The following is a 20,332-nucleotide window of genomic DNA, read 5'->3' on the forward strand; positions in this document are numbered from 1 at the left end:
CCTGGTGCGCCGTACTGACTGCATCCCCTATGGCGGGGTCTGATATATTCTACTCAAACTTCTTCCAAACACACTCGGCAGATGTCTCATCTCAACAACTCCCTACTCGAAAGCAGAAACTGCATTTGCAGAAAACTTTTATATTCGTTTGGCGCATTTGTACACTTCACATGAAACAAAAACACACTCTGTGACATCACAGAAGGCAATAACACGCTCGACACGAACCGCGTGACAAGCATTCAACAGCAAAATGACAGCGACGGTTACTGCGTTCAAATTTTAAGAAAGCAAAGCAATGGTTGCAAATTTACAATCTCGCCGTCCGGAGGGGTGGAACTGCTGGCCTGGCCGCAACGCACAGGATAAAATACACAAGAAAGCGAAGCGCGAAATCTTTCCCAAGTCATTGCAAGCTTTTGGTTTTCTCCGCACAATAAGCTGTTGGCGTGGTAAAAAGAAAACTTCATTCCTCTTCGTGGTTCTTATACCTTCCCGCTTCCCACTGCATTGCTAGGTTGCTCTTCCTTCTGTGCACCCGGTTTGCCATGACAACCTGTGAAGCCATGTGATAAATTGTCACCGTTTTGTTCCATAAGTTCTTTATGGTGAACTGTGTTTTATTGATTACACATTTCAGATGGCCAACATAAATTGTTTTCTGTGTAAAACATGCAAGTTAGGGTGGCCTTTTCAGCTTCACAAGATGTGACAAACGGTTATTTTTACACAATGTCATAATACTTTGAACTCACCGATTTCTTCTTGTACTCGGAGCTTGAAGCAGTCACAATCTTTTTGGTAGCATCGTCGTTCTCTTCCACCTTTCTATCATTTGTTGCGTTTTCTTTTGTATCTTGAGAAAGAATTAAGTTATGAATTTTACTTCAATCTTCCAATTATTCGTTTATGCTCTTAATGTAGGTGGTCAGCTTACCGCCATTTGAGACAACTTTCACTGGCTTCCTGTAAACAACAGGTGGTACAGGTTTCGGTGATTCTTTTGGTGATGAAGGAGGTTTGGGAGATTCTTTCGGCGGTGGAGAAGATGGGGTTGGAGATGTAGGTTTTGAATTATTTTCCGGTGTCCGGTTTTCGACAACGTGTTTTTTCCATTCAGCCTCGCGTTTCTGCATTGAAAACAGTCCGGTGATTTTCCAATTAGAATGCAGCAGATTTTGGAGATGCAAACTATCCAAACATATCTTTCGATTCATTGAATTTTGTGTTAATTTTTGAACAAACTTTGCTTTAACTTCTACTGAATTTACCTTTCCAGGAATATATTTATGGTCCAGTATGCAAATGATTGGATGCGGATTGTGTGCAAAAACCACTTGTTTAATTCTTTAAACTTTCGCATTTAACGCGACTTTACATAATGTGTCAACATATCTTCATGTGAGTGTGAAGCAACAAACACAATCTTACCGCCGCCTCTTTAATTTCTAATTCCATTATGGTCTGAAGCCGGCTTTTGCTGGAGAGAATTTCAAACGATGGCCCCGAACGTTGCCGCGTCACAACCATGGTTGTTTTATTCGCTGGAAAGTTACAAGGTAACATAAGTTTTGTTGTACTGGAATGCATCAATTATTCTTACAGTGGGTTGTATATACAACTCCTATACACGACTACAATAACGCTTCAAAAGTACATTTTGCCAAATCTAATTAGGATATCCGTCTACTTGTTAACAACCGTGGAACCGCTTAGTCTCATTACTAACACGAAATTAAAATATTGAATCTGTCTTTTTCAATATTACAAATCGGGTTTTTTTGTCATTTTTATGTCTGGATCGATTTTTTCTTCAAAAATTGAAAAAGTCTGGAATTCCGGATATTGGTCCAATTTTTTTGCAAAAATTCAGTGAAAAAAAAACGGTACAAATACAACTAGGGGGGTCGTGTTTCTTTTCTTTAAACTTGAAACTTTCAGTCAAACAAACCTCCTGCCAAACTTGGATCAACGGAGTCAAGCTGCGTGGTGTTTAACTCTGGAACGACATCTTTCTTCTCTTCCTCTTCTACAAGCTCCTCCTTGATTCCGTTTTCAGTAGGAGGTGGTGAGGCTGGGTGCCCGTTGCTGACCGTCGCAAAAGATTTCTGTCCAACATTTGTAATTGGAGTTGAAGAAATACGTCGCGAATCAACACGCAGAAAAGGCCAACTTATAATGTACGTACGCTCTTTGCTACGCCCAATGTTTTTCAAATTATGTTAAGTCGTATTTGAATAGGAAAACAAATCAATTGCCCACAAACAGTCTTTTGTAAGGAAAGTCGTTGAGGTGCATGGATTATCTGTACACGTACCAAACTTTTAGTGAGGAACATGATTACGGCCTGTTAGGCTGCCAAAAGATTTTCCGTCGCAAAAGAGTTTTTTCTAACGTTTATAGTTTTGAAGAAATATGGGGAAATACATTGTAACCAATAAGCAATCAATTTAATGTTGACATAAAAAAAAATTTAAAAAATAATTATATCGATACGGTGAGCGATCGACAGCCTGTCAGGGACTATTGGTTTTAAATTGATCCAGTATTCATTCATTAAACACATCATCCCATGTATTCATTAAAATTGTGTAAATCATATTTAAATCTAAATGAAAATGTTCACAAAAAGTCTTCTGCAAAGAAAGCCGTGCAAGACTTATCCACAGACGTACTAAAAATATGAGACCTTATTATGACAATTTTGCTTTCAATTGGTTATACCTCAGTTGTGGGTAGAGGACTGACAGGGCTGATTGCTGTGGGTTTGGGAGACCAACCTTTGGGTGACATCACTGTGGGTAGCGTGGATGATGATGGGCTTTTCACTTCCGGGGAATTTTCCTTTGAAGAAATGAAGGTTGCAGTTGTTGCGAAGTTGTTTCAAGTAAGATTAGATTTGTCTTCACTGACACTGATATTTAGTGATATAATCTTCAGTAAACTTTCAATTAAACATCAAAGCCATGTGTGTGCTACTTTACCAAAAGAAAATGTTAGTAAAGCCGTTACTATATGCTTTACATCAACATTCCAATAGCAAAAGATGGTTCGTTCATACATTGAATTCCGTCAGTAAGTCGTTGTCAAAATACGTGGATTTTTTCCGCCAAATTTAACTTTTTTTACCTTGGAACCATGCGAATCATCTTGTGACGTCGCAGACAACTCCGATGACGCGTAATCGTCTTCGTGACCGCTGTGTGGCGCCGTGGAGCTGCTTGGGTAGTGGCCATCTTCAGACAAAGGTGACGTCACGTCTGATCGCGTCACTGCACTGGTGGCGTTGCATTCAATTCCTGAGTCGGCGCCGGTATCGACGTCAACTGTGGCATGCTTGTCGCCAACGTCATTTCCGGGGGTGGGTCCAAGCGCGAAGGAGAGATCGAGAATTGGCATCGTTTGTGATCTCACTTTAACCGGGGTAACTGGAGGTTCCTCAACGGGCGATTTTGCTTCTGTTTTGTTTCTGAAATTCGTAAAATAGATAGTTTTACAGGTGAAAGCATGGAGTTAGCGAAATCGCCGGAAACAAAGCGGTCTGTATGGCGTTATGTGATAAAATGTGCTTTTACATTGGTAATATCTTATCTCAAAAGCAACGCTTATTCACATATATTCAAATAACCAGGTCTCGTTGCCGTTAACGAACTAAATCAACTTGAAGCCAAAGGTTTGTTGACAATTATCCATTCTTCCGACTACAAAGAATTGTGTGGTCACTGTGAAATATTAAACGAATTATTATTTACTTGTTAGTAGCCGGAGCCTCAACTTGTTGCTCGGCAGTTTCTGTCACTGGATTAACCGTTTCCATGTTCTTCTCTGGCTCGGGCGACCTTGGATTGGACGTGGATTCCCGCGACTCTGGAACGGGAATTGGAATGTTTGCATTGTGACGCAATATGGAATGCGATAATCCGACGTGAGAATTTCATAAGTGGGTGTTTACGATTTGTCCCGAGCAAGATTAGGAAAACATGTGTTTTCTGCGCTGTCACGTTCCACAGTCTCATGCAATTTTAGATATTAAAATACATTGCTTTGCTGATTTACTTCTGTCCGACCATTTAAGATTTTCACCATTACACCCATGGTGTCTAAAAAGTTATCTAAAAGGTAAAATACATGATACAATTTAGACTTTTAGTATGAAAATAAGGAACTTATCCATAGACTGCAGGTGCTGACCTTGCAATCACTGGTCGTTCCTTAATAATACTCCCACATAGTACTATAGCTTTAATACAGGATTAGCATTTTCTGATAACTTATACCAGTCTGATCCTGTTATATCGCTTGTACTTTGTATGTAGTGCAATTTAGTGTTGTTAATATTCGTATACTCAACAACTTTATATATAACCACCACTATCCGTTCCTCGAAAAAAAATTAAAATTTGTAACCGCAAATAACGGCTTCAATAATTAGTCTATGCCCAAACTCGACACCCCCTCATATTTTTTCTAGATTCGCCTCTGGTTGCTCCCCCTCCCCCTCCTTACCGGAATGACGATTCTCCTTCCTCCACTTCTCCTCCCGCTCCGCAGACTCCCGGATCTCGTAATCGATCTGACTCTCCCCCGGTCTCCTGCTAATCACCGTGACGTCACCACTGTTCACGGCAGGAATCGGTGACTCCTTTGCTGACGTCACTCTCCCGAAGCTTCTATAGGGTGACGCGCTCTTGACCGTGAAAGACTGCGATCTTCGGGATGCGGGTTTCGGTGACACTTCAGGAGGTTTCTGGGTGCTGCTGTGGTCCAGGTTTTTCCACCTGAGGAAACGGAAACGGTAAAATGTGTCGAATGCTGCTGGGTGTGGAGACTGAGTTTTGCGGGTGATATATTAGAATGATGAATTAAATATGATAATATGACACGTTTTTGGAAGTAACGCCACGCTCCTTCGCAAATAGTCGAACGCTAATTGAAATATAATTTCATCTAGTCAATGCATTTTCGGTAGATTCCGTTTTGATTTTTACAGCAAACAGTTCAACCTGTTTTCAATGTTTGCCAACGCAGTGTGTATTTGCATCAAACTCGAATCTATTACAACTATAGGCACAATTGCGTATGATTTGTTGCCAATAAGTCGTTTAATCCTTAGCATGGAACTTCTTCACCTGACATAACAAACCATGCCATTCGCCGCATAATTGCGAGACAATTATTTTAAAATTGACAATGTGAATTTCTTCTGAGTGTGATTTTAGCAAAAGTCAACGTGGAATGCAGCCATATATTATTCATAAGTTTACAACCCTCAACCCAACTCTCACAATGACCCCATAACCCATCCGGTACCGACATTTGAGTACAAGCAAATATTTCAAGTGGCATCTCGGCATTTCAAGTGCAGGAGAAATTATGGAATGGTGAAGGACGAGCTTCGTATGTGGTCGTGAAGGCGAAATACACCGCTAATTGACGGATTTTTTTTAGTTTATCTGAGATAGAAATTTCGTGGCATATTCGTGCTTCATGCCAATGTATGGAGCATAATGCAATGATGATTCGTTCGATGAATTATAAATTACGCAACCGCAGTCAGTAATCTTTCTTCCGAGTTTAAACCAATCTTACACGAGGGTTTCATGCAAGTTTTGCGCAATATCGCATCCGAACGTGCTAACAATTTACCGCAGGAAAATTGATATAATTCATTGCTTTTTGTGCAATCGAATTATTGGGGTTTAATTTAAGTACCTGGTCTGGATATCGCTTTCGAATTCTCTGCGTAAAAAGACAAACATAAAAAATAAACTTCGGTCTATTTACATGACAACTGAAGGTTGATATGTCAAAACATTCGTATCGGTAACCGTGGGAGGTCCATAAAAGGTCGTCTGCGCCGTTAGGAATTGAAATATAGGCTATAAGCTTCACTGGAACCATGACCTCCGCCCAAAATAAACTGCTCCCATTTATCCGACTGACTGGCGCATTCAATCCACACCCCCACCTGTTTCTGACGTCAGAAACCCCGATCGACTCCCGAATAATGTTCTCGCTTTGGGGGAGTTCCGACATACTGCTCGTCGATGACGTCACGCTGGAGGTTGATTCGGTTCTTTCCCGTCGTTTAGCCTCCCACAAAGTCCTGTTACGATGCAAGAAAATGCGGCGCTTGAAAAAAGTTTTGCAAAGCTGTCCACACAGGCGTTGTACATCCAGTTCTTTTTGTGTAATTGCGGACATTTAAGTTCATAATACGGTAATGTAGAATGGCAACAAAAGTAATAATAGCGCGATCCACTGTCACTCACGTATAAATGTATACTGCAAGTGTATACATGCATCTTTATAAACATTATATTGGGCTGCGCGGCGGTTTATACTTACAGACCGTTACTAATAGTAAGTTTTCAAAGTTATTAACTCCAGATATTTTGCACCCAAGTACGTTTTCACTTTCTCACCTTCGTTGTTTTCCAACCGAAAGTCTTTTCTCCTCGGTTTTTTCCTTCTGAAACTTTTCACTGAGTCTGCTTTCCCAAACGTTGATTGCGTCACGACTGTGTACCACTGGTTCGAATATGATCTCACTGTTGCCGACTACCTTAGGTTCGGCCTGCAAAGAATAGAACTTGGTTAAACAAGAGTTTGTCCCGGTTACTAAACTCTATGAGTCACTGAATAGTAACAACAACAGATTTCAAAAACACAGACTATTGCTCCCAGGTGCTCATCACAAATCCCTTGCAAAACATTATGCTGATGAGACCTTACCTTCAACAACGTCACTGCCACATGTCGGTTTTGCCACAACGCTCACACCACAATTCAATAAACCACATTTGTAAACTTCCACTGAAAACTATCCACATATTATTGTTTTTCACAACTGGAAATTAGAAGAAATACTCGTAGTTCGCACAACAGACTCACACCTACGTATAACTAAACTATTTGTGCAGTGGGTTTAGCTTGCGGCCAAGCGATAATTTTAGGCACAGTTTTCCGCACTACCAGACAAGCGAATCCGTTTCGGGGTAATTCGCGGCCGCACGTCTTCCAAATCAATCCGTATATTCCTGTCCTTCCAGGGCGCTTATGCGAATCATAACAGGTTTAAACAACTTTATTCCGCCAAGAATTTATTCTACAAGTCTACATGAACGCGTCCGAATACGTCTAATACATTTTCCTATGGGAGATTTTTAAGAAACTTGATGCTTCAACATAGTGCAAAACACTTTCCATTTATCTACATAACCTGTATTTGCTGACGTCATTGAAAATACGGTACCGATGTGCATTAGCTAAGCAAAGTAGTTTCAACAGGAAAAGCATTCTGTCAGCTCATGGCATTTCGTCTCATGGACGAAACCAACGATATCAAATCTGAACATCCGACACACAAATTTTGTTTCGTTTTACATAAAACACGCACTAGAAGCACCGTTATAATTGAAAGTAAGTTCCAATTCACAAATATGAGGTCGGGCGCTACCTATATGAACGAAAGACCGCACACAACCAACTTCAATGGTGACGAAAACACCAAACTTACAAAACAAACCAAGGATTCAAAATATTCCAAGATCTAATTCCTTCATCAGCACCAAAGATATCCCTAAGTCCACAGAATATAAACTGACAGCCTCCGAATTTTTAATTCCGTCCCACAACAGCAGCATGCGAAGACAACAGACCTTCATGCTCGATTATTTCATTCTCGAACACGACCACCAGCGCGACCTCGCAAGCAAAAGCGCCTGCGAGAAAATAAGAAGCCTTGTCGCGTCGCACGGATGATAAATAAACAATCTATCTACGTCGGATTGTAATCCTACCCACAAGCATTCTCCGAAGTGGACTCGGGTACAAATAATCCCATTCGTCCGTAAAAACAAACCCGGTCACAGTATATTGAGTACGAAACCACATCGTTTGTGGCCAAACCAACTGTGGTTTTACGAAATGTCACTGAGGAGATACCGTACTGATATTTTTTGTAAGCGTTTTCTAAATTAGCTAAACGAATTGTTCAACGGAATCGTATTCTGTTTGTGTGAGGATTGTGGCAAAACCTATTGCTTAAAGTTGAATCAACGACTGCAACAGCTGGCAAACACGAAATCCAAATGTCCTAAAATATTTTCGTTGCCAACCGTAATTCTACTGACAACCGTACTTATTAATAACCGTAGAGTTGACAACAAAACCACCCAAGATCTAACAAGGGCTCTGCGACGAACGAAACGGTTGTGAGCACTTTGCACACAACTTTTCTAATTACGACCTTGCGCGTCCGTTGCCTTCTAATGATCAGATGCCCGACGTTGCCTACTATAGCATTAGGTCCTTATAGGGCAAGGCGAACCTATGCTGTGTTTGCCTCCACTTAGCCCAAAGCCACGAATAGGTCGAGTTTAGTAAACGCGAAACTACGACACGAAAACTTGAGGAAAATATGCTCGTGGACTGGAAGGTTTTCTCATTCATTCCAATCATCGATAAATTGAAACTTGTTTCGTCCGAAATTCTAAACTTATGTGCATTGGTTCTTTATCTACAAATTCCCTTGGTTGTTACAAGATCCCACAAAACCAAGAAGCAAATTTCGCTCTCTATAGACCCAACAAAGTAGCAATAGTAAACGCTAATTCGATTACCAGCAAATATGCTTAAAGCGTGTGCAAATAAACTCTCTAGCGTGTATAGCTGTGGGCAAATAAGCCGAAAAATGATTTAGGTTAAAAGAAAAAGAGCAACGAACCAATGCTGTATGCGACTTATTTAACCGCTGAATAAAGAGTAACACTCGCTTAAACCTTTTACGTAATCGAAAAGTTATAACACACTGCATAGAAATCATTTTCTGCATTTCCATATTAAACCTCAACCTGTCTGCCATTAAACTACTCTTGACGTCATTTCCTCACCTCAGACTCCTGCTGCTTCACGACTTGCTGCTGCTGCTGTTCCAAGTTCGAACTCGACGACTGTTCGGAGGCCTGAGAATCTGCGAAGGATTCGACCGAGGCAGCCCTGAGGCGCGATGCCGGATCGCTCTCGCTCTCAATGCGTTGTTTCCTTCTTTCTTCGTACCTGCGTGAGCACAAGAGTGTTTTTTTTGTGGTGAATTCGCGGCTAATGTTCATTTACATGCGCAGAACTTCTGCATATTTGAGGCCGTTGCGTTTCAACATGTGTTAAATGGACAGCTGACATGTTTGACTGTCTGGTTATCAACAAGAAAGTTTTGGCGATCTTCACTGAGACCAACAATGAAATTTCCTTTGCAAACCCATATTTTGAACATGTATTGGTATTTTATCATACAAAAATCACATATATCCGTTATCGGGGTCATGAGCATTGAAATAGAATTTCAACGAAAGGATGCGAGAAAAAAATGGTGATAAGTGTTAAAATCATCCTACTTTCTCAAACTCTCTTTCTTATTTCCGTCTAAGTCGTTCGTCCAGTCCTTCTCGGCCGGTGGTTTCCACTTCTGCACCATGTTCGGGTTGTGCTTACGAGTCATGGATTTTATCACCTTCCGACGTTCTCTGTTCAAAAGAAACGTCGGCCGTCATATTTGAAAGGGCAACACGTGCGACCTTCACTTGACCTTCGCTGCTTGTCGTGGGGGGAGGGTCGATTTATCAATTTGACAACCAGGAGTTGAAGCATATACTAATTATTACACGTAAAATTTGATTAAATCTTAAATTAGTCCTATTGTGACGTCAGTTTTCGAATAAAGTTATTGTCTCGTATTTCGCACGATAAGGCTTTTACACGGAAGTGGTTGCCTGACAAGGATTGAAATTTCAACCTTTACTGAATACATCAAACCATATTCGCAAAGAATAAAACGTCGGAAGGTGCAGTTTAATAGTTCACAGCATTGCGTAGGACAGAGGGTTGCAGAACGCGCTCGCATTGACAAGCCTTGTCAGGGCCAGGCGACCTAATAAGTCAATTACTTCAATCCCTATTTTACTTTCGAGGCCATTTTGACGGTAAACGCAGTACAGAGGGCCGCGGGCCAATTTGGACGTTCCGCTATCTTGCCTTTAATGGGTTTGTCCTGCGGAGTATGACAAACAATTGCTTAAACAAGCGCTCATCATCAAACATATCCAGTTGCATTCGGATTATGACGTAATCGTGGTAGGTTTATGACGTCATTGAAACGTCTTATCCGGGTTTTGTATTTGTTGGGCATAAATGTGGTCTGATTCACGTAATCCACTTAGCTAACCTTTTGGTACAACGCAGTCGACAACCGTCCATAAGAATTAAATTGCAAGTTTTCATAGTAAAACCACTGCACGCCACACATTTAAATGTCACAACCAAAACGCAAATATTTCTTTTCATTTTGACCTCCCAAGGTTAAACGACATTTTAGGTTGTTGGAAAAAAAGGAATCCACAATCGGATTACCATCATTATGCATTAGTTCCGGAATGGATCAATTTATACTTGACCCAAACACAGCCAGCTTTTATTGCCACTGCAGATGGAAGTTTTAAACGTACAGCTTTAAAATGAAGCGATTAAAATGTTTATAGCGTAGATTTTAGAATGCAGGGCATAGGACCAAGCTGTTGTGTTGCTCGCTTTTAAGTTTCAGTCAATGTCTATCGCAAGAAAGTCTGCCCGGAGGCTATAACGCTCGGCAAAAATATACCTCGCTTGAACTTGCACGCCTCGCCGCATAATTTCGAAAGCTATATCATAAAGCAAGCATGTTTGTTTTTTGTATGTGGTAACATGTCAGGAATATTTACAAAACAGAGAGGCCCAAGTGCACATTCCTGACTATGTGATCGTAAAGCAAAATCTGTTTTATGTTACGCGGTTTGCCCACAAAAATCTAGTTATTGTGGCTGTAATGAAATCGTGGAACTATGCAGCAATGTTAACCCGGAATAAAAAGTTTATACGAGGGTATTATGAAACGTTGTGCAGTGCTCAATGTCCAGTGCATTCTATTTTGGAATCCAAGTTTATGTTCAAACGTGCCCTAAGGCAAGTCGCCAAAACGCCAATCCCTGACGTCCAGAGATAACGAACGCTTTGGCGACCAATAGCGGCAGAGAAATTATTTCAAACGCCGGGCAGTTTGGTAGAAACGTCATCATAATAATAAAACACTAAATGAAAATTAGGTAGATAAACATACAAGCCTTAGGACCACCGAAGGTTAGTCGAAAAATGCCAATTGCTACTTTCAACAGGTTTATGCGGTTGCCCGATCCCCTGTTGGGGTTACGTATTAGGTATGTATATATTTGAGGGCAGATGTTCCCAAATAGTGCGTCGTTTGTTGTTCAGGCGGCGCAAACCCACGTGAATTGCAATAGCAGGCTAACAAAGCATCCAAAGCTTAACAAACCAGATTTATCATTACATGAAGTTTGAATACGAAAACATTTAATAAATCAACTCACGCCTCGGCATCATCATCAACTTTTCCCTTTGGTTTCAACCAGACTTTGTCCTTGGGTTTCGGCTCACCAAACCACTTGGTGGCGTCAGTGTTGCGTTGGCTGTGCGCTGCGTTGTACGACGACTTCGTCTTGTCTTCCCTGTAAAACGAAAGGAAATGTTTATGGTCATAATCTTAAATCATTCGACTTAAAAGCTGTGGCCAAAGTTTTAAAATCGCTTTTAATGTGAAGTGGTATCAATTGCAAGCAAAGTTTTTGAAGTTTTTTGTGACGTCATGGCGGTGTGTACGGCGATTTGAATTCGATCGGTTTCAACAGATAGTAAGATGAACCTTGCAATACAACTTTACCACGCTTTTGGAATAAACCACTAGTTCCAATCAGAGAAACCCACATATAACTGCATCGGTGAACAGCGTGATTATACAAACTTTTATACTGGATGCCCTAGTAAGAGTAACACTGGCGGAGAGGCGTGAAATTTAACACATAGTCGTCAGTAGACCAATTCCAATCGATGTGTCTGGCCGATATTACAGCGATGGAGGGGGGGAGTTTAATCAGTTTGGGCGTCTGACTGGCGGCAAATTGATTACGTCATATTAGGAGCGATTACGTCATTCCAAGGGTGTAGATTGAAATTATTTGGAAGTGTTGACGGAAAAAGAAGCTGGATCGACAGAACTATTTTTCATGTTTTTCGTTTAAATCAGTACATTCCCATAATGACATCAGGTTACATCTCTTGCATGACGTCATGTTAAGTATTTTTAAACGGATTCCCCGAAGTTAACACATTGCGTCTCTCGGCTTTGACAAGTCGCCGCGTCCCAACCTACTTGAATGCGCAAAACCCATTATCTCCACAACTTACAAAAGGCACCGGCGTCACTCCTTATGTGTTGCGATAAAATTCCATTGATACGCCGACGTCAGTCACGGGCCCACCACAACAGAAATGTATAAACCGGACTGGAATGTTTGCAACGTTTAATGCGAACTCATATTTGCGTAAGGAAGAAATTATGACAAATTTGCATTATTATACATTAAGTTCATGGCGTAATTTTGTGACTTGGTTAAGTGCACTATTTGAGACTTAAAGCCTATCATACGTCTGGCAGAAGGAGGTGTTCAAATAATAACATTTACCTAGCTACAACAATTAGTGGCCGTTTGATAGGCAATGTCGACAACAGTCACAAAAACGCACTGATGAGGCCTAATAAATCGAAACAGTGGCCCTGTCTACAAGTTAATTAAAACAATTAGTTTCCGAAATATTTTCTTTTTTGTCCGTATTTACGGATTAAAAAGTTTCGCTATTAAATATTTTCACAGAACACATTGAACTTACGGTTCCTCGTCACGGTTGATCAATCCGGTGTGTTCAATAATCCTCATCTCGTCTCCTTCGACTGAATCTTCTTTCTTCTCCTCCTGGAAAACTTCAACGTACTCCTCGCTCCCTACCCCTGGATCTTGCTCTTCGGGAGTTTGTTTCTCTGTTTCCACGGTAACCGCTAGGTCCTCTCCGGTCGCTTCCCGGTATATTTCGACTTCGGGTTCCTTCTGGAAATAAGTTTCTTCCTCGTCGCTGCTTGATACACTTTCAGAAGAACTACTGTTGCTGTTGCTGCTGCTGTCACTGCTGCTCTTCCTGTCTTGTAACGCAATGTCTTGTGTAGAATTTGTCAATGGAGTCTCTGCAACTGCAGTTTCCTGGTTGCCTGCGTCACTTTCAATAACGTTCTGAGACTCGTCTAGAATTTCAACGGCCTCGCCCTGCATTTCTTCATCGCCTGTCGACGAGTCGTAACCTTGTTCTGTCATAAGGAGACCGCGGTCTGACCCATCGCCCTTTCCAGCAGTTGTTGTCGTCGGTGCAACTTCTACCATGGCGGCCTCGTTAATTCCATCAATTACAACAGCACGGGCCAGAGCAGGGGCGAACAGCTCAGCGTGATTCGCGTTGCTTACAATGGATTCGAAGCCGCGCGAGCCTTCGTCGAGAGCCGGTGTTGTATCTGTATCTATAGAAACCTGGCCAGGTTCTTCGTCTCCCGCCGAACTTTCGCCACTTGACGAGGACGAATCCCGTTCATCAAAATCAGTCGCTTTGTTCGAGATTTCTTCGGCCACATCTGGCGTTCTGTACATTCCTTCTTCGTCGTCCTGCGCCTCGATTTCAACGGGTCCCGATACTATTATAGTGGGCGCCGTGTTCTCGTTGTCATGCCAACTGCCTTTGCTTTGTTTGTCTTCAAGAACCTTTTCTGCGCTTAAGTCCAACTGGGGCGCGACACTGTCCGAATCGCTAGAGGAATCGCTTTCAGCTCGCGAAGATTGAGACGAACATTCGACGCTAGCTTGTTCGGCGTTCACGGAATTAACCTGGTAGACGTACTGAGTTTTCGTGGCGTCCAATTCATCCATTGAAGAGCCACCACTTTCGCTTAAAGCATCGTCGGAAACGTCCTCTTTGGTTTCTTGCAACGGTTGCGCAGTGTCAATGATATCTACCCCCAAATTTCCGCCTTCTTCTAGTTCAGCTTGATCGAATTCCGCGTCCTGTTTACAAAGGCCACTTGCCACAGGATGTAGAAGTTCGTCCGTCGTTTCTAATGTTTGATCGTCGTCGCCTTTGTTGTTTATTTGTGCTCCTTCATTTCCCTCTTCTCCGCTCTCGATCGACGGCCGCTCCTCAAATTCCACGCTTTCCTTCTCGACCTCAACCGGCGGATTTTTCGGCGTTTCGTCTACCGGAAGTGACGCATCCCGGGGTTCAGTGTCGTTTGACGTCATGTCTTCCACCTTGCTACTTTCGGTCTCGTCTGACATTGGCGCGAGCTCGTCGGCGTTCGATTGTTCTGTCCACGAAGGAAACGCTAACGTAAACAATCTCGAGTGCAAAGCAGTTTCAGTGTTATCATGATATCTAACTTAAGTTCAAGTTGAAAACTATTCATAATGGGTAAAGATGGACAATTAACATCATGTAGGTCCAAATATACATGAATAATGTCAAAAACTAAAGTATAAAATGGCAAACTATGAAACCATGTTCCCAAGCCTCAAGGAAGCTCCAGCCACAAAATCCCATAAGAAGGCGCACATAGACCGAATAGGTCCCCCATGGTTGTTTAAACGCAAACCCTTAAAACGAATTTATTTTGTCGCATTCAACATGTCCTGCAAATCGCTTATCACGTAATCAGAAAAAAGGGTGTTAAATTGCATGCAAGCAATATACGCCCACTCAGCACGCGAATTGTGCTGAGTGAATGAAAATCGACAACTTCCGACGTGTATATAGATACGTCCCAATCACTTACATCGCGTTTGCTCGTGAAGGTTATTATTTAGCAATAATGCTGTATGTTGCAAGCTGCGTGCAACTGCTGCAATGGCATTGCAAACGACTTCTAACTAATTTAACGTAGCTTTTATTAATGCATGTGGTGATTGCTATACTCGGCTGTTTTAATTCCTTAACTAAGTTTTTCAACTACAACATTCGTATACCAGTCTCACTTCAAAGTAATTCGTCGGGCAAAAAACGATTTTGAAGCAAAATTGATTCACACTCACCAACATTCTTTGATTCAATATTCGCATTGCACAAAATTTCCAACCTTAAATATGCATTACCAAGAAACTAAACCGCAGAACTGTTAAATTGAGGAACCACCAATTCAACTGTTTCAACATTTCACACCTGTCTGCTGCACGAGAGCCATACCGAGCCACCTAAAACGCACCCGGCCCTTAATTACGCTCCAGAAACCACTTAAAGGTCATCAAATGCATCAGCAGCTCTATTTGTCCCGCAGAATCACCCAAGCATAACCTTTTGTCCGATCATAAACAATTGCCTAATTTTACTATGAACGATTGCCACCTGAGGGTCGTTCAAATTTCGCCACCTTGCCAAGTAATACAGCGAGAGGGAAGCAGAAAGCCCACTACGACCGCATCCAAGGCAGCATTAGGAACCTAACAAGCGCCAAGGCTAATTTTAGCTACCAGCAATCGCATCTCATTGCATCTGGCATTTGACTCAACCATGACTAGCGATGCTAACTGACAGCAATTTTGAGCTTTCAAATTGTCGCACAGCACGATCGTTGTCGTCCTACGCAATTTCACCAACCTGGCCTTTGGCGAAATATTGCGTCGTAAACAGTAAACAGGCTCCCGAAAATCGAAAAATGTTATTTTTACAGCAAGCTTGAATGTGCTGAGCGAATGTTCAACTGCCAAAAGCCACATCGAGTTTTCAAAACGATTTTTATGATTGTAAAATATACTATGGCAGTCCGGTCATGCTACAAATTCTTTATCCTAAGACAACGTTTCATCGTTACGAAACAACTAATTATTGTCAACGAAATACGGCTTAATTGTGTTGCGAATACTGTGTAACAATTTTAGGCGCGAAATGACCAAAGCTAATATGCTAATCATGGTGAAGCAGACGTTTCAAACACTACTGTGTTCATTATCAGTTTTCATTCAGCTCTGATAATGGACACAGTAGTGTTTGAAACGTCTGCTTCACCATGACCAGCATATTAGCTTTGGTCATTCTATTCCGACCGAAACCATCTCATTCCTGCACCTTAGTTTCAAAACATTGCATCACTTGACGCTTGTAAACCAACTACAAAATGTCCAGTCAAAGTTGTTATGATTACGACGCCCATGTAATGAACGATCAGCGCTCGTGTGGTCAAACCAGTCAGGCAAGCAGGGTCTCTATGACGTAACAATTGCTCTTTCAACTTTCGAATTCTGAATGGGGGATAGAAACTAAACGCCAACGCATGGTCGTTCCGGTTACGATTAGTTGCTTAAATGGATTAGTCTAGCTCTGGAGGGTAAAACACATTAGAAACGCTTAAACTTTAACGCTCAATTACCCGAAAATGTTTGAGAAATGGATACTTTAAAGGTCGACCTGAAGAAAATGCTCCAAATATGACGTTTTGTCTGGTTTCGCGTAGCATAGATTTCATGGGTTTAACACAGTATAATAACAGCAGACAAACGTGATTCCCCGATCAGAACCCGACAGAGCATGAACGACCCAAAACACGTTGAACTCACGCCCCAGTGCATTCACCTTGGTAAACATGTTCATCAGAACGTTCCAGCTCCCTCGATGCTTTGCGCTTTCTGGGTTTCGGAACCGGTGGTGACGTAGTACTAGTGACGTCAGTGCCGATGTGAATATCTGTGTGTTGCTGATTCTGATCGCATGAAAAATTGTCGTCTGGAGTGAAGGAACGTTTTTCCGCCTGCGGCGCTGGCGAGCACTCGTCAGATGAGGATGACGTCACACTTGAACTTGATGACGTCGAGCTTACGCGTTTCTGTCTTGGGGTTGGTGAAGCGTGGGAGCCGCTATCATCGTCCGAACTGCTGTGGGATGACTCGTTTTGTTCCCTTAAGTCCAAGCCTGAAAGAACGTGAAGATGATGAACGCGATGTTATGAGCATATATGTATAGATATTAGCCAATACCAATTGCTGCCACGTCATCAGTTACCCAATGTTGGTTTGAATGCGATCAGTTTGAAATCCAGTCTAATGGCGATCAATGGGATTATGTTCAACTTACAATCCGATATTAACAAACGGATCTGCATGCATTCGATTCGACCTAATTTTGTATCGACGCTCATATACATAGAAACGCACACAATTACGCGAACAAACTCCATTACATTCGATTACAATGGTATCTAAACTATAAACCAGTTGTTTACATGACCAAACCTTACAAAACCTTTTTTAACACAGAGAATACGTGTACTGGATGAAGTTGAACCCCAAGCTTAGTCGAGTGAGTAACGGATATATATTGCAAACGCAGCAGAAGTATTAGAGGCGGAAAGCCTTAAAACCCACACCTGTACACGCTTCGGTGCTCTGCGCTTGTTCATCCATGTCGTCTTGATAAATCTTCTGTAGGGCAAGGTCAATCTTATACTGGAGCATGTACCGCGGACTGATCTTGGCCAACACGTCCTGCAAAACAACCAGAGTCAGAAACGTGGTCATACACCGCCATCAACCTTACATACGACCACACATCATTAGTAAAACGCCTCTATTATGTTTGCTTTGCCTAAATAGTATTTATCCCTAAGACTGATACATTACAGGGTCTCAATAAGTATGATTGGTAAAAGACTTTCCAAACTTTCTTGACAATAAACCTAACTGTGCAACGACAGTTTGATCGCGAGAGTGAATATGTCTAAACTCGATGAAAGTCAGTTGCGTCCGCATCTGTTACAGAGGAAGCGCCATGTATTAACATCCCCACTTGTCACCGTCACTGTCAAGGTTATCGCAAACTGAGAAACTGCTTGCACGACTGCGTACAGTTGACGCGGCCTGACGTGCTCGGATGGAAAACAGGCTTTTCCCTGGAGTGTTCGTGAGCCTTTCTTCCCGTGGTCGATGCTAAACGACTTTTACACAGCAGCGAGCGATGTATTCGCCACCCAATGCCCTCGACGCTCGGTTTTTAATTCGATTTTTAGTTGCGCTACATTGTAAACGGCCCCAGACCCATTACGATCACAATAAAGTCGATGCACCGACGTTAGTACCCAAAAAAGTGTTGTTTGCGTACTATAAACAACTTTTGGAATTGCAGACAGAAAATGGTGCAAACAAGAATGACGATATTACCATCATTACTTGCACAATTTTGCTTTTGCCATAGTTTTGCAAATAAGTTTCAAAATCATGTCACTTAAGCATGCTGGTATTTTTCGAAATGAAATTTATAATGCGGTTTTTCGAGTTACAATTTAACGCACTGGGCCAACATAATGTCAACAGACTGAATACATACCTGCTTGGAACTCATGTCTGTTATATGCGTATCTTGCGTGATAAATGATGTTAGTTCAAAGCCAAGCTAAACCTACAGCTTTTCAGCAATTACTTGCATCTGCAAAACGGAGCAATGTACTGATAGCACTGATGATGAGTACAGCAGTGTTCGAAACATTTGCCTAATAATGGTCGCATATCAGCTTCGGCTTTCCTAGTACGTGCAGCAAGTCACTTTGTACACTTCTCTGAACTCGACAATTGTCCTCGCAACTTTTGAATTACGCAGAAAATATGCATTTCGTACATGATACGATAGGATCATTTACCTGGAGATCTTAGCTCACATACCTCAGCTAACGTAATACAACTTTTCGTGACATCCAATTGCTGCAAATTCACGCTCCTGCATACACAACACGCAGCCCGTATTATTGATGTGAAATGTGAGTTACGCTCTATGAATTATAGATCAAGAGACCAACCGCGTTTTTTATTCATTACAAGCAACTTTCCAGCGCAGTTGGGAACTCATCCAAATTGACCCGCGAAGTGCGTTGTCTAACCTTGCGCTTTCGAGAAAACAAGGCTGTACAAATGTTAGCAAGCATCCCAACAACTTGTAACGAGTTATTCGTACAAGCTCGGAACCGGGCGGCGCGGGGCAGACGGATTATACAGCAGCGTGCATACTTTATTAGTCGACTAGCCTGTATACAGCAAGGGATTATACCATGATTATTGCTACATCGGGCAAGGGGGTGCGACCAAATTATGAGGTCCAGCACCGTGCGCACAGAGGATGCCAGGAAAACAATTAGAGATTAAAGAGACCGACGCGGGTTTGTTACTAATTGTTTGTGTGTTGTAATTTCTTTTAACGATTGGTTACAGAGTCCTGTATTTTAAAGGTGCTCGCAAAGACCTGCGGTGTGCCAAAGAATCCTGACTAAACTTCTCGGAACTTTTGTAATGCCTGTGCAAAGGCCTAATGCGATACGACGTAAGACCACCGATCATATAGAAACGCTCACAACGGAATACTTGCCATAACCAAATTGCCGAACTTCCATTTAACGCAATTTGAACGGAACTACACTTGGAATCTTAACAACGCACAAAATTCAAACCCACAAAAAACTCCAGCTGCGTACTAAGTTGTATTGCCGACTAATGCAAAGTCAGGTTCGTACAAAACATTCAATCCTCGAATTCACAGGTTTGACGAGCGGTAAAATCCCAGTACGACTTGGTTGATCAAATACACGAAGTAAACAAAGAGTTGACGGCAACGCCAGCAAGTTTGATTCAATACCTGTTGCACGCATAAACCTGTACTTTATCGCTGTCAATCACAGCGGTGCAAAATTAATTGTAGCCAATATCAACAGGAAACGCTTACCTTTTTCCATAAAAATAGGTTGTTTTTATCATAAGGTTCACAGGCTTGTTTTGTTTATCGTAATATGTGTTGTTGTTGTTGTTGTTCCTAACATAAAATTACGTTCTTTACTTGTGCTATTTAACCTTAACGCCAAACGCAAATTGCTGATCAACATATTATATTTTACAGCAAGGTTTTAGTGATATATAGATGAATTAGAGGTACATCAGAAAATCACCGATCTCAAACTCTGTGGCGGGAATCGAAAATAAGAAGATTGGCGCCTTTGCAAAGACTTTGTCACGAACGAACGATTTTGTTTTTGACGAGATACGCGCGAGTCCACAGGAAGTCAAAACGCTTTTTCACGATCGATTGAAAAGTTGCAACTGCAGAACCGTCATGGACGTGAAGTCTGTTTGCAAAGACTGCCAGCACTTCAAAAGCTCACAATCGAATTACAAAACCCTTCCATCCAACATCCAACAGTCATTTTCTACGCCATAGGAACTATTTTGATAAAAGACCTTATTCAGAAACATTTGAAGCGTAAAATTAATCAAGTTTTAATATAAGGTACAAACCCGACACGGTATTCCGATATCTAATGAAAGTTTTCCGTGCAAACATGAATACGCAAAGTTCTGACTAGCCCTTATCGTTACCAAAGGTTGAACTT

At 41.8% G+C, this 20,332-nt stretch overlaps 1 protein-coding gene across 1 annotated transcript; it reads right to left on the reverse strand.

Moving 5' to 3' along the window:
* Positions 1-124: 124 nt before the first annotated feature.
* Positions 125-18,389, reverse strand: LOC145895069 (uncharacterized). Its single transcript, XM_082983823.1, has 18 exons — positions 18,289-18,389; positions 17,333-17,450; positions 16,543-16,878; positions 12,775-14,287; positions 11,418-11,555; positions 9,396-9,524; positions 8,895-9,060; positions 6,426-6,577; positions 5,969-6,106; positions 4,507-4,778; positions 3,753-3,867; positions 3,130-3,469; positions 2,725-2,844; positions 1,952-2,108; positions 1,432-1,544; positions 938-1,130; positions 756-856; positions 125-556 (listed from the first exon to the last, which is right to left on the reverse strand). The coding sequence occupies exons 1-18, from the start codon at positions 18,301-18,303 to the stop codon at positions 467-469; spliced, it is 4,206 nt and encodes a 1,401-aa protein (XP_082839949.1). The 5' UTR covers positions 18,304-18,389; the 3' UTR covers positions 125-466.
* Positions 18,390-20,332: the final 1,943 nt, after the last annotated feature.

Source organism: Ascidia mentula, chromosome 1 (genome assembly GCF_947561715.1).
Source record: "Ascidia mentula chromosome 1, kaAscMent1.1, whole genome shotgun sequence".
Taxonomy (NCBI): domain Eukaryota; kingdom Metazoa; phylum Chordata; class Ascidiacea; order Phlebobranchia; family Ascidiidae; genus Ascidia; species Ascidia mentula.

Coding starts and splice junctions, on each gene's coding strand:
- LOC145895069 (XM_082983823.1), bottom strand. Junction 9,061..9,395: donor AAGAAAGAGAGTTTGAGAAA/GTAGGATGATTT, acceptor GTGCTCACGCAG/GTACGAAGAAAGAAGGAAAC. Junction 6,578..8,894: donor TGAAGCAGCAGGAGTCTGAG/GTGAGGAAATGA, acceptor TATTCTTTGCAG/GCCGAACCTAAGGTAGTCGG.